This window comes from Spinacia oleracea, chromosome 1 (assembly GCF_020520425.1).
Source record: "Spinacia oleracea cultivar Varoflay chromosome 1, BTI_SOV_V1, whole genome shotgun sequence".
In the NCBI taxonomy this organism is placed as follows: domain Eukaryota; kingdom Viridiplantae; phylum Streptophyta; class Magnoliopsida; order Caryophyllales; family Amaranthaceae; genus Spinacia; species Spinacia oleracea.
The window spans coordinates 14,544,221-14,561,337 of NC_079487.1; the positions used below are offsets into that span (position 1 = coordinate 14,544,221).

Genomic DNA, 17,117 nt, shown 5'->3' on the forward strand with positions numbered 1-17,117 from the left:
ATAAATATTCATTTTCGAAATAGTAAATGTTCATTTTTGTAACACTATATTAATGTTCATTTTAAACAACACAAAACGACATCGTTTTGGATGGGGGTACAGCCAGCTTTGGCTGTACCCGGGTATAGCCAAAAATTTGCGGTAATTGTACTGTCCTTTTAACCGTTTGCATTCCAGGAGAAAAGTCCAAATTAGCAAACCCAATAGCAATGAGCCCAAGAAAGCCCAATCACTAATTTTTGGAGCCAAATCCATAATTCAGACACTCACCGTTCCCAATTCATTTCTCACACTCTCTACTCTTCCTCCATCAATGGCGTCCTCAATTTTACTATCACTTCCATTTCTCCCTCCTCCTTCAACATCAAACCCTAAACCCCCAATTTCCAAACTCTCATTTTCTCTCTCCTCCCACTCGATTCACCGCAAAACACTCAGCATTCCAATTCACTTCGCCCAAAAACCTCCGCAAATCCTACGTCGCAGATTAATAGCCGGAGCTTCCGTCGGAGAATCCGACGATAATTCCGATGAAATTCTCGTCGGAGAAGATGCGGCAGCTTTCGAGCTTAGCAGCCAGAAGCTAACTTCCTGGGTTTACTTTACCGTAATTTTGGGGGTTGTGTTGTTCGCGCTCAATTTTCTCTGGATTGATAATTCTACCGGATTTGGAAAGAATTTTATCACTGGTATTGAGAGTGTTTTCCAAAGTCCTGAGGTGAAATTTTCTTGTCTTTAAAGCTTTTTATTGGAATCATACTATATAGTATTGAATTGTATTCATTTTAATTTATTGTTTATGGTGATTATTCGATATTAAAGTTGTGCAATGTCTATTTGATCTTATATTTCAGTGCTGTATTAGTTTAATTATGGATTTCAATGATATTTGAGCAATACTGTTGATATTATGCTAGCTTAAAATGAACAACGAAATTAAGGGAACTTTTATGCTGAAAAGAGGTGGAAATTTGACAAAAGCAATCATATTATACTGATAAGAGTATGGCTTTAAATGCGCGTTGCAATCATTGTTACTAAGACTCTTCCATTAATCCGTGTATCGGAAACGTCTCCGACACCTTGAATGATATGGGTACTAGGGAGGTGATCCTTGGAAATTAGTAAGAACATAGAAACTAAGATATAGCTGCTGAAGGAACCATATAGATTTCGGACATTAAACTAATTTTGGGTTAGAGGAGCAGTGGTATAGCTGTGGGGATAGTACTGTAGTGCTAGCAAGTCTTTGAGGCATGTATGTGGAACAACATCTTCACTGCCTTCAAAAGAAAAGAAGTAATATCTTCACTATATTGCACTCTTTGTTAATCAGACTATTAGATTAATTTTTATCGGAAGATAGCCAATACCCTAAGTGGATATCGACACATGGGAAGTGATCCTTCAAAATTAAGCCATATAGAAAAGCATGATGCATCTATGCTGAATACTTCTAACAAGTCCGGCGGTTTTTGAAGAGTTGGAATAAAGTTTCTATTTTCATAGGCAGTGAAAGGGAAGTCTATTTCCTGACAAACGAAGATATAATGCATACTTGCAAAACCATATGGATTTTGGGAATTAGACTAACCTTTGTACAAAGGGGGTCCTAGGGAAGCAGTAACATAGATATGGCTGGTATTATCATACTGATACTGCTATAAGGTGTTTGAGGTATGAACTATTAAGATATTAGGAATAAGATTTTTACTAACTTCAAAAGAAGGGAAAAAAGAATTTGCATGTTATCTTAACTGCCTTTGGGACTAGGTTATTGCTTTCTTTATCAATCATTTGGCATGTTACTTGGTGTCTTCCTTGAGTAAAGGTTATTTCTGGAGCAATCATCATAATGTATTATGTAAATTATGAACTATTTCGGAAACTTGTTCCTTGCCTAGAGCTTAGTTTTAAAAGGCGCGAGGCGCACCTAGACGCAAAAGTCAAAGTCCCTGGAGCTTAGGCTTCCTTGCCTAGAGCTTAGTTTTAAAAGGCGCGAGGCGCACCTAGACGCAAAAGTCAAAGTCCCTGGAGCTTAGGCGCAAGGCGAAGGCGCGCGTCTGTGGTAGGCAAGTCACACAATTTTATTAATATTTTGTGGTATATATTTTCTCTAAAAGAAAAATCAAAATAGTATTACTTTTTGTCACAAAGGGGTAAAATAGTAATTCTAGTAAAATTAAAAGCCTTTTGAGGAAAAACAACAAAAAGGAACTAAGGAAGGTTCAAGTAACTTTTTAGTCACAAGCTCTTCATTTAGATTCTCAAAAGAAGTGTGCCACACCTTACCTAAAACAGTTACTTTAAAATAGAAAAAGGAGGAGTTTACATGACATGTCCCTGAAACAGACAAGAAAAAATTGAGAAACTCGAGGCTTTCTTCAATATAGTAAATAACTGTTCGGGAGCCATTGAAGCCACCTGGTTTTGGCCATTTTTGAAAAAAATTATTACTTGTCACCAATTGGAGCCTTATACCATGAGGCGCTGCTCCTTGAGCTTGGGAAAAGGCGCATAAAGCGCGCGCCTTTTGTAGGGTGCCTGAGCCTGTCTCCGCCAGGACCTGCCTGCACCTTGAGCCTAGGCGTGCTTCTTAGAACTAAGGCCTAGAGTTGCTGGTGGTGGAATATTAAAGACGTGAAGATCTGGAACAAGGCTTCCGTTGCTAAACTGTCATAAGCTATAGCGCACAAGAAGATAGGTTATGGGTGAGATGGGTTGACAAGTATTATCTAAAGGGCAGGTGCACGAATACCTTTTAGTGTCCTGCAAACATGTCTTTGATGCTGAGGGAAAGTCAGACAGTGTATTTGTGATGTTGATGCAGTTGGTGGATGGAGTACAGTTGAGCAATCTGGTCTTTTCTCCATTAAAAAGATGTATCACAAAATAAGGGGTGTGTTCCCTAAGGTTCCATGGTGTATGGTTTTATGTAACAACAAGGCATCGCAAATTCGCAAAGAAGCCTTTTATGGCCTGCGTTGCTAATTTACTACTCAAGGTAGGCTCCCAACTCGTGATAAGTTGTCTGCTTGGCATGGTGTGTCCTCTGATAGCTGTTGTTTTTTCTGAGTCTGTTGATTCATTCTTCAAATGCTCCTATGCTGCAGTTGTATGAAAGAGACTTCTGCGGAATCTTGGTTTTTCTAGAGGTGCTTATCAGTTTGATATGGAGCTTCAAATAGCTATCAACTTCAACAAGAAAACGGGTGACAAGTTCATGCTACGTATTTTGTGGAGACGATTTATGATATCTGGATTTACAGAAATGAGACGGTGTTCAATAAAGACGTGGTTAGGGAGATTTTGTTCAAGCACTAAGCGAGTCAACTTAATGCTTTTCAAGCACCCAGAAAAGTACAGATGCTTGGTTGGTAAACTGAATTTTCTGGGTGGTCTTTTTCTTTTAAGGCGTACTAGAAAATTGGGATCTTGGTTTCCCGACGGAGATCCATCAGTTCTGACCGAGTCCCAGGAGTGGGATCCCCTGGGAAATAGATAGGGCACTTACTTTGCTCTTAGGTCGGGCTCTCCACCACCAAAACGGCTCCGAAACAAACAAAAAGGTGCGGTAGGGAGATATCAAAGTTGCAGACTGCGTAGAGATGCCTTGTAAGTAGCCTGTAGAGCTACTGACAAGCAGAGGCTGCTGCTAGTTATGTAATTAATTGTTTGATGTTATGTACTCCCTCCGTCCTTTATTGTTTGTCCCATAGGAAAATGTGCTTTATTAAGAATTGGGTTGAGTGAACTTGAGAAAGAAAAAAGAGGTGGAGCCAAATGTATTTTATGTGAGAGTAAAATAGTGGTCCTATGATCAGTTCTTAGTTTTAAAAAGCGCGCCTTTTTGCGCTTAAAGCTCGGAAGCTCAGAAGCTCACGGCAAAACGCTTCTGCCAGCCGAAGCCTAGCGACATACAAGAAGCGCGCGCTTCCTAGCGCTTCTGCGCTTCCTAGCGCTTTTGCGCTTCTTGTAGTCTGGGCACATTAGACCCTTCATTTTTATAAAAAATAAAGCCACGTGACTCTAATCTTTTTTTTTTTAAAGTATCACGTGATTTCTTTTTTTTTGAAAAGTGAATATTTGGGAAGTTTTTGAAAGCCCTAGTGCAATTTTCTCCCGTAGCCGGATTTCTCTATCCTTCTCGCCGGATTTCTCCCGTCGGATTCTGATATTTTCTTTCACAGTTTTGATTTCTCTTTTTTTTTCATCTTTTGTTTCCATATTTTCTCCATATTTTCTGAACTTTTGAAATTTTATTATTTCTTTCTGGTTGCGCTTCGCCAACGAAAAGCGTGCGCTTTCGCATTGCGCTTTGCGCTTAAGCTCCAAGGCCCTTTTGCGCTTCAGTGTGCTTCGCGCTTTTTAAAACTAAGGATCAGTTTTAGTAATGGGGCAATCTTTGGGGACGGACCAAAACAACATGTGGCAAACAAAAAGGAACGAAGGGAGTAATTAATTGACAAGCAGAGGTTGTTGCTTCGATCAGGTTTCTTTCTGCATATAATGGTTGGTTTTGGAAACCTTCTTATAAGGTGGTTTTTTCGAACTCTGATGCTGTGTTTGAGAACCTGTGTTGAGGTTTTGAATTTTGTGGTTGTATACTTCCCTAAAACATCTTCTGGTCTTAAATAAAAGTTTTATAAATTGCCAAAAATAATAAAAATATGATCCTAACTGAGGCCATATAGTTGCAGTAGTTTATCTAAACTCAAGTAAATTTGTTTTTGTAACTGAATGTAAATATGTAATTTGAATCACACATTCACAGTGGCCTTACAAATCGAATTATGTCTCATGGTCAGGCTTATCTAATGTGTATTTCCCGTGAGAGTCTGGAGGCATCTCACTTTTTCATGTTAATGAATGTCAACTTATGTACTTCTCATTCTAGATTAAGTTATAAGTTCATTCTTTTTTGAGAAATCTAGGACTTATGTAGCATATGGAATTCTGAAGCAACTCGGAGATATGCTTTCTGTTTGATGTAGTTAAGGGGTTTGGTTCTGCGATTGTTTTAGTTTAAGGTTCATTTTATTTGTGGCTGCATGTTATGTTGATGGCACCTTGGACAACTCATACTGAGCATCAAAAGGTTTAATCTTTGAATAATCTTTTGCAGGTTGTGATGCTGAGCCTTACAGTCATATTTGCTGCTGTTCATAGTGGATTGGCTAGTTTTAGGAATGTGGGTGAGAAAATTATAGGAGAACGTGCTTTCCGTGTCTTATTTGCAGGAACATCTCTTCCGCTAGCTGTTAGCACAGTGGTAAAATTTGGCTTCGTATCATTAATAATAAGTTACCCCCCCCCCCCCCCCCCTCTACCCATATGCTTTCCTATTGCCTTTTTCTATGTCGTTCCTCCATATGACGAAATTATAATGATTCTCTTTACCAGGTCTATTTCATTAACCACAGATATGATGGGATACAATTGTGGCAGCTTCAAAGTGTTCCTGGAGTACATCAGCTTGTGTGGTTATCTTCTTTCATTTCCTTCCTATTCCTTTATCCTTCAACCTTTAATTTGTTAGAAGTGGCAGCAGTTGATAAGCCCAAATTGCATCTTTGGGAAACAGGAATCATGAGAATTACCCGCCATCCACAGGTGATATATCATTTGCCTTCTTAGCCTGTGAATTTAACCATATTTTGTTTTTTTGATTCTATTGTTATTTGTTGGTCTTCATTGCTATTTTGATTTTTAAAGTCACTGTATGTAGTATGTACTGACTGAAGATGGACTTTTAAAAAAAAATTCCCTCTGTACTTATCTAGAAGTTAGACCCTCCAAATGGGATATAATATTCGAGTATCATCTTAAACTTACTATATCAGACATGCTATTACCATCCATTGTGGCGCAAGATGGTGCTCTTTGTTTCCTTGTATTTATGTTGTGTGCTCTTTGTCTTTTGTCTTGAAAGGGACTGACTAGTCTTTTTTTTCTTCTATAAAGATGGTTGGACAGGCAGTCTGGTGTCTGGCTCACACAGTCTGGATTGGGAACTCAGTGGCAGTTGCTGCGTCTATTGGCTTGATTGGACATCATTTATTTGGCGTTTGGAATGGGGATAGAAGGTTAGCTTTAAGATATGGGGATGCTTTTGAGATTGTGAAGAAAAGGACTAGTGTAATTCCATTCGCTGCTATAATTGATGGGCGGCAAAGGCTACCAAAAGATTATTACAAAGAATTTATTCGGGTGCCATATATAGCAGTGACTGCAGTCACCCTGGGTGCTTATTTTGCTCACCCACTTATGCAGTCAGCCAGTTTCCGGCTTCACTGGTAGTAGAGGCCAGGGTTATTTTAATGATCAGGTGACAAAATTCACGGTGTAACCACCAATTCGTCTCTGGAGAAGACTTTTAAAGAGAGAAAGGGAAAGATTTAAGCTGGGTATATAGCTGCAGACACTTCCGTCATGTTTTCAAACAGAATTGTACGATGTTCCTTTGTGTGAAAGACTATCTTGCACAACGTTGAAATGTCAGAAAATTGGATACGACAATGTACAACGAGTGAAGAGATAATGCAGCAACCGGTTGCCTTCCATTGCAGCTTGGGGTGGTGCGTCCTTATTCCCTTTAATTTCCAGTTTTCACATAGAAAAATTGTGCTGCCTTAAACATTTTATTTGAATGGATATTGTTTTGTATAATCGTCTAAGTAGTCTGTGATTTTTGTACATGATCCTAGTCTGTATACTTAATAGCAGAAGAAAGAAATACAAGAATTTTTAATTAATTTTGGTGTTTGATTTCTCTTTCATCTATTTTCTTTAGAAAGAAGACACGTAATCTAATACGAGTAGTTCTGTAAAGCCCTTTACTATGTTGCAGAGTTAATATATACGTGCCTCGGGGGCATAAACCAAGCGCGCTACCTGGTCTGGGATCCATGCATACCCCGAATTATATTTTACTAAACTTCAGAAACTCTTGGTCTAGTGGTTAACACTGAGCTGTGTGTGTGATAGATCTCACTTTCAAATCCGGAGAAGTCACAACTCACAAGGGTCATTTAACGGTCAATGTATCATGTAGAATCCACCAAGTAAGTATTGCCTTTACTTTCTCTCTCCTCCTCCCCTTTTGCTTCTCCCTTTTGTTCTTCAACAATGGTTGCAGCACATTGTCTGCAAATTTTCTGGGTTCATTTGCTTTTATTTGAATACTAATTTTCTCCCAACTTGAAACTAGGGTTTGATTCAAACATGCAAAATTTCTACGTTCATGTATCTTTAATTTGCTTTCATATTTTCGGATTTGTTCTTTTACTATTATTTTAGAGTAATAATGTTCTTCCTCCTCCTACCTTTTATTCATCGACAATGTCTTAAAGTCTGCAAATTTTCCCCAAATTGAAATTAGGGTTAGACTCAAGTAGAATTATATGTGTTCTTTTCTTTATAAAATTATAATTAACTTTGATGTGATTGTGATTTTCTAACTGTTTGACGTTGGTTAGCTCATCCTTGTTTATAATTAGCTACAGAGTAGACTCAGCTACATATATCATTTTTAAGCTTAATTTACAGAGTGATAAGGAGCTGGCACCGTGAGAGAGAAGTTGTATTTGATTAATTGATGCCAAATACAACGTACTCCATATTAGTTTGTATAATATAGCCGGTCCTAACAGTTTGTACAGCTAACCAACTTACTAACAAACTCTCCTATTTTTTAAGGGCAGCTATTTAACAGCTTGCAACTAACTTTCCCGCCAAAACTGACACCTCAACTAACTTGATCAAATTACCTAAACTTGATCATTTGATTACAATTAACAGAGAATATAAACTCCTATAACATAACTTTCCCCCTAAAGAAAACTTGTCCTCAAGTCTGGACAAAGGTAGGAAATCTGCTTTCAAAATCTGTAGCCACCTCCCAAGTAGCTTCATGATCTTCAAAACCAACCCAACTCACCAAGTACTGAGTTTGAGTAGCATTCTGAAACTTGACCACCCTGGTCTGCAAAATAGCAGCAGGTTGGACTGCAGGATGAGCAGGATCAGAACCTTGGAACCAAGATGGAATATGAGCAGCAATAGGAAGAGTTCCCCTAAATAACTTCAGTTGGGAGATATGAAAAACATCATGTATCTTAGCATCAACTGGAAGCTGTAACTTGTAAGCCGCCTTGCCAATAACAACAAATACCTGAAAAGGTTCATAATACTGATGAGCCATATTCTGATTGGAACTTTTCTGAACAGTGCTCAGACCAATCACCCACAGAAAAAACTCTCTCAGACCTGTGTGTTTATCAACCTGAATCTTCATTCTCTCTTGGGCCTGTTGTAGATGATATTTTAGAGTATTAATCATAGCTTCTCTCCTTAACATACTACTGTCCACCTCATTGGAGGACTCATTAGGTAGGTAAGGTAAATGAAGAGGAGGGGGTTGGTTATACACTACTTCATAAGGTGTAAGTTGACTGTAAGTATGAAAGTGAGTATTGTACCACCATTCAGCCAATGGCATCCACATGTGCCCTGCTCACCAGTCATGCATCTTAAATAATTTTCCAAACACCTATTCACAACTTTAGTTTGGCCATCAGTTTGTGGATGGTAAGCACTAGATAGAAGGAACTCAGTACCATGCAAGGAGAATAATCCTTTCTAGAAATTGCTCAAAAACACAGAATCCCTATAACTCACAATTGTTTTAGGCCAGCCATGATGTTTAAACACATTATCTAAGTAACACTGGGCCACTTGAATAGCAGTATAAGGATGAGACAGTGCCATGAAATGTGCATACTTGCTTAACCTGTCTACAACTACAAAAATAACCTCCTTACCACCTGATTTAGGCAACCCATAAATGAAGCCCATGGACACATCAACTCGTACTGACTCAGGTATTGGAAGTGGTTGGAGAAACCCAGGAGAGGCTGATGTATCATATTTAGAAGCTTGACAAGTGATACAATTTCACAAAGTGTCTCACATCTTTAGCCAAACATTTCCAGTAGAAGATGGCCTTAACTCTTCTCAAAGTCAATTCCCTACCACCATGACAACTTTCAGGAGTTGCATGTTGCCAACACATGATTTTATTTCTCAAATCCATATCTGGTCCAAACACAATTCTGTTCTTCTTTATCAGGCCATTTTGCAGTTGACCTCCACCAATTGTTGTTCATTCAAAGACTGTAACACAGACTTCAATTCATCATCCCCCTGATAACTAGCTAGGATAAAACTAGCTAAGTTAGAATCCAGAACTGATATAGCCATGAACAACATTTCAGCCCCTTGAACTCTAGACAAAGCATCTGCAACTAAGTTTTCTTTACCACTTTTGTACTGGATTTCATAATCAAATCCCATTAGCTTAGAAAGCCAAAACTGTTGGAATGGAGTTGATATCTTTTGCTGTAACAACCAATTTCAGACTCTTTTGATCTTTCTTAATGAGGAAATGGTTCCCCATAAGACATTGTTCTCATTTCTGAACAGCAAAAACAATGGGAGCCTCAAAGGCAGTGTGAGCTTTATCATTCCAAGCCAAACCTAGAAATAATAAGGGGGGTTTTAAACGACGGGGGTTTTAATGTTTCAACAACAAATATAAAGTAGATAAAGAAAAAAATAAAGTAGACTAGTAACATGCACTTCTGCAATGTAATTGAAGTAGACAATTATTTCATTAAATGGTTAAGACAATTTAACAAATGCAGATCGATAGAGTACGACATTGATGCAGCAAAGTGAAATCAATGGAAAACAATGAAACGAGTCATAGGACGGAGTAGCTAGTACGGTCCGATAATTGTAGGGTCTCTCAAGTCTGATGAAGCGGATTAGCTACAAGGGTTGGTAGCTAACGTTGTAATCAAAGAAATAGGCATTGACACCAGTGTAAACACCATCAGACATAATAGTCCTTTTTACATCTCCGTTAGGCATATGATCAACCTGGTCATACGAATAAGGAACATCACACGTTCCTCGTGTTGCCATAGCAGTTACGGTTGCTCTTTTATTGGATGGCACCTTGACAGTGAAAGAGCTTTGCACTTGCTCAGATTCCTCAACAGCTTCTCCCATATCGTAATGCTTTGATAATTCTCCTCCAATCTCTATGGATCCTGCTTCAATAAAAGGGACGCCGCTGGTAATGGTAAGTTTTGTACTCACAGTCCAAGATTTGCTAGTACTCCATGTTGAAGTTGTAGATTTAGTATAAGTAAATTGAAGTGTGTACTCTTGTTCTTTGTCAGTTGGGTTATTGACTGCTCCTTCAGCCAATGTAAGAGGCCTACGATCATAGATTCTAGCTCTATCACTATGGAATTCGAAAACATTGAGTTCCCGTGCAAGTACAGGCTCTACCACTTGCAGTCGACAGTCGCTTGTTATAGTATCTGAATTAGTCATTAAGAAATTCCATCCCGGCATCCACTTATGTATTACCATGAAGTTTTTGGTGTACAAGTGACGGAGAGAAACAATATTTTTATCAACTCTATAAACTGAAAACAATAAGTTAGTATCAGTAGGATCTCCATCAACCTCGTTATATTCTTTATCACAAATTACCGTCTTTTCGGGCATGATGCGGATAGATTCATCAGAAGGATCGTAGAACAAGGCTCCCCAATAACTACCATGGCCAGTGGCATGATTCTTGAGATAGATGTGGCTGTCACGAGTGGTAAAGATCTCGTATGCATTGCCTGTCTCTCCAACATCGTTAGAAGAAAAATACGGAACAATTTTTGATGGTCCTGTATTAAGATACACACCGTCGGAGTCCTTAAATGCTACATATTGTGGCAGTATAACAATTGAACCATAATCCACCACAGTGGATACGGCTTCAGTGGTGGCAAGAGGTTCCAAACACAAGTACATTTCACGATCTGGAGCAATATCCCGTCTCCCTACAGTTTTTCCATGAACATGAACAAACTTCACTGTGTTACCATCATCACTTGCATTGATCTTAAATAAACTACAATTCCATATCGTTTTGTCTTCCACAGGATCCTTTGCTGTTGCAACTATCCAATTTTCACTTTCTGATGACCTACATGTTCAACCATTTCAATTACTTCATCTTTTCTCAAATATTTTGTAACACTCTCCTTCACCTAAATATGGTTTATGCAAGCCCATGTCAACACTTGAAATTTGTATGTTTAATTTTAAGGTGTCTTAGATTAATTACTTGAAATAAATGGACCCGGGTGCATAAATCATATTTTGATTTTGGATTATATACCCGGGTGCATACTGCATAGTGCTCAGAGTGCACCCTGAAGAACATTCATTGATCATCTAATGAACATGAAAATTAATTTCAATGTATATGTACAAATGAAATATTTGAACTATATGTTCATTGGGTATGAATGATATATTCATTTAAAAATAGGGTGCACATGCCTTAAAAATATATCACTTTTGTATTTATTATCTTTAAAATTTTGGAATCACAACACTACTCAACAGTTTTCTAATTTTAAAATCATGATATCTCTTTCATTTCTTAATCGTTTTAAGTGATTTGAAATTCATTCTCTTCCTTTATGTGCAAGTATTCCATTAGAGTTGTTTTGACAAACTATTTTGACAATTGTCATTGGAATTGCTCTAATAACTCGTAATTTTATAAATAAAGACAAAAAAATGTGCGGTCTGTGAAATTTGTCGAGATAAAATACTTTGTATGGTACCTTTTTTTTTTAAGAAAATGGCTCTTCTGTCACTCTTGAGGGAAAAGCTATGGAAAACAATATAGAAAATAGGCAAATTTGCTAAAAGGGACCTTTTATAGTCCAAAATTTACGAGAAGGGACCTTTTAAATTTTTTCTTGTGAAAACACACCTAAACGTAAAATTTATTTGTGAAAGACAAAAAAATCAAAATTTCCGGCATTAACTCATATTTTTCGGCGGTTGATTATCACGTGATACTCACGTGTTCAATCTGATTGTTATCTACGCCTATTTTCCTCCAACTTTTACACCAAACCTAAAAAATACCCACTCTTTTCTTTCTTCTACCCCTCTGTTGTTCTTTCTCCCCCAACCCACCACTCGAAAAAATTAAGATTTCCTCTGCAAATTAAATTCAACCAGGAATCACTGCAATCATCTCCATCATAATTCGAGTCTGGACGCGAAGTATTGGGTAAGATTTGTTGGATTTTTGTGGAATTTAAATGTCGAAAAATTAGGGTTTTTTTCCCCAATTCTGTAATTAAGGTTAGAAATTGAGGAGTACGTTTGGCAAAGGTTGTTTTAGGAGGATTTGTTGCTCAAATTTGAGATTACCCAATGAATTGTGATGGAGATAATTGCAGTCATTCCTAGAGAAATTGTACTAGAGAAACTGAAACCTGAGATGGAGGATGAGAGAAATTGGACAACAAAAACTCGGGTAGCAGTTCTTTTTCCTGGATCTGTAGATTATAAATCTCCAGTAGCTTCGTCCATGGTTCTCAAACACGTATCATTTGTCATTGACCTCTGTAGATCATTATCTTCCATGTTTTTGAGATCTCGATTTGTCAGATTAGTGGGTGCTCCAATTATCCAGACCTTCCTAATTGCTTGCTTACCAAATGCTTAGAAGCAGAAGGGCTCACAACATTGGAAGATGATGATGTCGTGGCCAGAGTTATGACTTCAGTGAATTATGCTCACCATCTCAAGTCAATCTTAATAGAATGGTGTGATGATATCATCTTTGTTGAAATTGGACTTGCAGAGGACGTTGAATCAGAAAAGGGTTTTAGAGAGGGTAGTCTTTTGAATGGTGTCAGTGTGTCGATCACCGAGGGAAATGGAAATGGGGTTTTGGATGAGAAATCGTAAAGGTGGAGGAGTGGATTGTTTTTTAGGTTTGGTGTATAAAGCCTCCGATTTTGGAGGGAAATGGGTGTAGAAAACAATCAGATGGAACACGTGCACCTCACGTGAGAGTCAACGCCGGAAACGGTGAGTCAATGCCGGAATTATTATTATTTTTGTCTTTCGCAAATAAATTTTACGTTTAGGTGTGTTTTCACAAGAAATTTTTTAAAAGGTCCCTTCTCGCAAATTTTCGACTATAAAAGGTCTCTTTTAGCAAATTTGCCTAGAAAATATATAACAAATCGATTTTCATAGATCTATTTTCTTTGCCACACATTTCTATTTTAATAACCAAATAAGCTAAGTTTAATAAACATTGTATTACTACTACATATTACCTTCGTTTCAAATGATCTTTACACTTTTCGTTTCATGATGTTATTTACATTTTGTTTTATTCCTTTTCTGGACTTGAAAATTACTACCTTATCTTTCCTACTCCATAATATTTACAATTTTTTAGTCATTTTTTTTACTTTATTTAGTTTTTTTTTACACCACCCACCTTTTTACATATTTCACTTACTTTATCCATAGTTTATTATATCCCACCAACTTTCACATTTTTATCTTAATAATTACGCAAATAATAACGTACAGATCTTTATGAAATGGAGTTAGTAACTGATTTAGCTATAATCATTTATTTATCATTTTTCCAAAATACACGATTTATGAGCAATTTTCTATTTCTTTAAGAGCAGAAGGCCGGCCAGTTTGAACCTTTCAGCCTCCAATTCAAAATATACATAGTTAATCATCATGTCTTACCATTTTATATACATTTACTTTAAGGCAACATATTATTTATTTAGATCTATAACAAGACCACAATTTAAACAAAGTAATTAAGAAGTTTTTAAGAGTAATAATGACACATTGATACCTGACCCAGTATTTGTTGTTATAGCAAGACCGTAAGTGGGCAAAACCATGAGCATGATACTCCACAGCAAACTTGGCTCGTTCGTTCACCACCTTATCGGTTGTACGCAAGTTTTCCGTCATCTTCAACGCCCAGATACTTGAACGGGGCGCCGCCGTATGTTGCTTTCAGTGCAACAAATGTTGGCAAATGAACCTCACCTTCCAAGTTTGCCATCACGTAAGTAACACACCTTTGGTTTTAGGATCTTGATTACACTTTTTTTTTTTTCTTTTTCTTTTACTGTGTCAATAGATCCAAGTCTATTTATTTGTTTATTTTTATGGGAATATTCTTTTATATTTTGGTCAAATTTAAGCCAGATCATTATATGATTTTAAATGCTACCAAAGTCATACACATGTTGTACGATTCATACCTAAAACACAATACGAGTATACCTAATACAACGCAACTCATGTTCTTTGGCAAACCGATAGGCCAATTTGATCATCATATTACTAATGTCTGACTTTATGTTCATTAGCAACCCTATTACTAAACTAACTATACCGGGCCGGAAGGATTATATGCTTCCCGTGCACTAAAAATCATGATTTAATACCTGAGAGAACGTAACATTGCAATTCAAGAATGTAAGATTGTTAAGGATAACGTAGTTATCCTAGAGGATAGAATATCAGATGAGATAGAGTTATATTATATGATATGAGATAGAAGTCTATAGGACTTAGGAATCCTACGAAGTGTAGGACATTTAGTTTGTAATATAAATAGAGGCGTATGCCCACGAATAATATGACACAAATCAAATATATTCTCTATATTTTAGCATGGTATCAGAGCCTAGGTTACGAAACCTAATTGATTTTTTTTTCATCGCAAATAAACATTGATTATTGTTCATCATGGGCGATGACGAGGAAACACCAAAATCTTCAAAGAACATGAAATCTTCGAAGGAGGAAATTCTTGCTAAGGCAGGGTATCAAGAGCCTAGGAGATCCTAGGGACCGTCTACACGATTTTCCACCTGCCGGTGGGTTAGAAAAATAAACTCACCGGCGGGATTCGTAGTTAATATAATAATTCCGCTGCAAATCATTGGTAGAGTATGAGGTTGGTGTTGGAGAAAAGACTCGTACTTGGAATCGCGTCCAATTCGAGTATTGATTTGAGTTTGGTTTTGCTTCGAAAAACCAATGAAGATTTGAGAGCTTGGTTTTGCTCCGAAAAACCAATGACGGGTTGAGCATGATTTTGCTCAAGAGAAGCCGAAGGCGTTCCGTTACATTGAGATAATTGGTGAGTTCGAAAAAAAGGACGTTCTCATCAAGAGACAACAAAAAAAGGTGCAGGTTCGAAAAGAATGGCGTTCTTGCTCGAGATTTTTTTTTAATTGAAGCCGACATCACTTATTTGTGCATATCGACTTCAACAAAGAAGAAGAAGGTCCAGTTCATCCGATTGATCTGGTACTAACACATAAAATATTTTTACGTTTCCAATCGCAACGTTCGTGAAACTGCCGTTACGATTGCGGGAGGGTGTTGAGGATAACCTAGTATCCTAGAGGATAGAATATCAGATGAGATAGAGTTATATTATATGATATGAGATAGAAGTCTATAGGACTTAGGAATCTTACGAAGTGTAGGACATTTTGTTTGTAATATAAATAGAGGAGTATGCCCACGAATAATATGACACAAATCAAATATATTCTCTATATTTTAGCAAAGATATAGGGAAACTAAATGATCGGAGTGTCTACGTACGTACACTAGTAGAAAAAATTCTTATTGCAACGTACATCGAATGCTGCAACTAGGGTAGTAACAAGTCTATATTTCTTGCAGCAAACAAAAAGTACATTGTTACATCGTACATATACTTGTTCGCTGCAACAAGTATGCGAAAATAGGCTAAAATAAAGACCTGTTGCAGCGAACAACAATTTGTACGCTGCAACAGACCTACCATGTTGATGTTAACATATTGTTGTTCACTGCAACAGGGTGAGTCTATTGCAGCGAACATCCTTTTGGAGGGAAAAATTTAATTTTATCTCTATTATATAAGCCAAGAGGGGTGGGTTATTTTCGTAATCACGCTTTTGGTGTCCCCCTAGGATTTTACTAAACTACCCTCTATGTTATTTAAGCATAGCTATTAATAAAAATACCCCATAAATATAACTATTAATGTTAATATGTCAGGATTTGTAATCCTTCTGTATCTCATGTAATTAGATAGGTGATTAGACGTTACCTAAATTATAACCTATAATTACATAGATTACTTTGTATATATGTTGACTTATGTCATTCTCATCAACCAGGAAATATCATCTAATAATATATATGGTTAAATATGATGTAGATAATAATATACAAAATATGCGTATAATATATCAGTTAAATTTAAGTTGAAAAGGGTCGGAAGACAAATATTCGAAAAATTAAAGCTTCATGCATGATTTTACACAATTTTATTTTACAATCCCCATTTGATATTGTGAGAGCTTCTAATATTGTACTTCGCATTCGGTTGTCAAACAAAAAGAACGTAAAAATTCTATATGGTTCATTTTTTTTTTATATATTGGTTGATCACATTTAATCTCGCTGATAATTTTTCTTTCTTTTCGATGGTAGCCATCCCTCGAGTCGTTCATAATCAAAATATACGAATCAGAAAGAGAAAGTTTATTTTCTAATAAGGGCGCATTAGAGGTGATACGAAATAAGAGGGATACGTAGTACTATTCTATTACAGAATAGAGATAATATGTAATCTCGCACGCATCGCGTGCATATAAAACTAGTTTATCTATACCTAGAGTGTCTTGCACCAAATATAGGAACATGTCAACAACAATAATATAATAGAATATCGTAATCCGTATAATAAATATAAAAACAATAACTGGTGTTTTGTATACATATATATATATCCCAAAATAAAAGTGCACGTACTACGTACATTTAAATATGTGTTCCAATTTCAATGTACGCATACATTTTAATATAAAAGATTGTTCTATAACAACAAAAATAACTCGATCAAGCGCGTTTAGGCCAATAATAAATACTTGCTGGCCGGTAAAAATTTTAACCCATTGCTCACGATCCACATCAATTTCCTCACTAGCATAAGGCACATTCCTCAGAGTATAGACCTTTACAAAAACTGAAACTTCAATTAAGAATTAGATTAAATGCAAATTAAATATCACATTTTAACATTCAAGCAACTAATGACAATGTCCTTATAGTCTAGAATACGAATCAATAGTAAGGAAAATTAATTAATTACCCCATCTAGCCGACCTTCATAGTCA

At 36.8% G+C, this 17,117-nt stretch overlaps 2 protein-coding genes across 8 annotated transcripts; one reads left to right on the forward strand and one right to left on the reverse strand.

Annotated features, from left to right (window-relative positions):
- The first annotated feature begins 259 nt into the window (after positions 1–259).
- Positions 260–14,169, forward strand: LOC110800142 (15-cis-zeta-carotene isomerase, chloroplastic). 7 transcript variants are annotated; one of them, XR_008926313.1, is made up of 7 exons: positions 260–718; positions 5,126–5,272; positions 5,404–5,613; positions 5,965–6,578; positions 6,851–6,897; positions 6,988–7,064; positions 13,784–14,169. XR_008926313.1 is itself a non-coding variant. In XM_022005433.2 (4 exons), the coding sequence occupies exons 1-4, from the start codon at positions 314–316 to the stop codon at positions 6,298–6,300; spliced, it is 1,098 nt and encodes a 365-aa protein (XP_021861125.1). In that variant the 5' UTR covers positions 260–313; the 3' UTR covers positions 6,301–6,779. The 7 variants fall into 7 exon arrangements, 1 of the variants encoding a protein (XP_021861125.1); XR_002536549.2 differs by having other exon boundaries at positions 13,799–14,169; XR_008926314.1 differs by lacking the exon at positions 13,784–14,169 and adding an exon at positions 9,705–9,927.
- On the reverse strand, positions 9,438–14,061 carry LOC110800144 (uncharacterized). Its single transcript, XM_022005435.2, has 2 exons — positions 13,775–14,061; positions 9,438–11,056 (listed from the first exon to the last, which is right to left on the reverse strand). The coding sequence occupies exons 1-2, from the start codon at positions 13,894–13,896 to the stop codon at positions 9,832–9,834; spliced, it is 1,347 nt and encodes a 448-aa protein (XP_021861127.2). The 5' UTR covers positions 13,897–14,061; the 3' UTR covers positions 9,438–9,831.
- Positions 14,170–17,117: the final 2,948 nt, after the last annotated feature.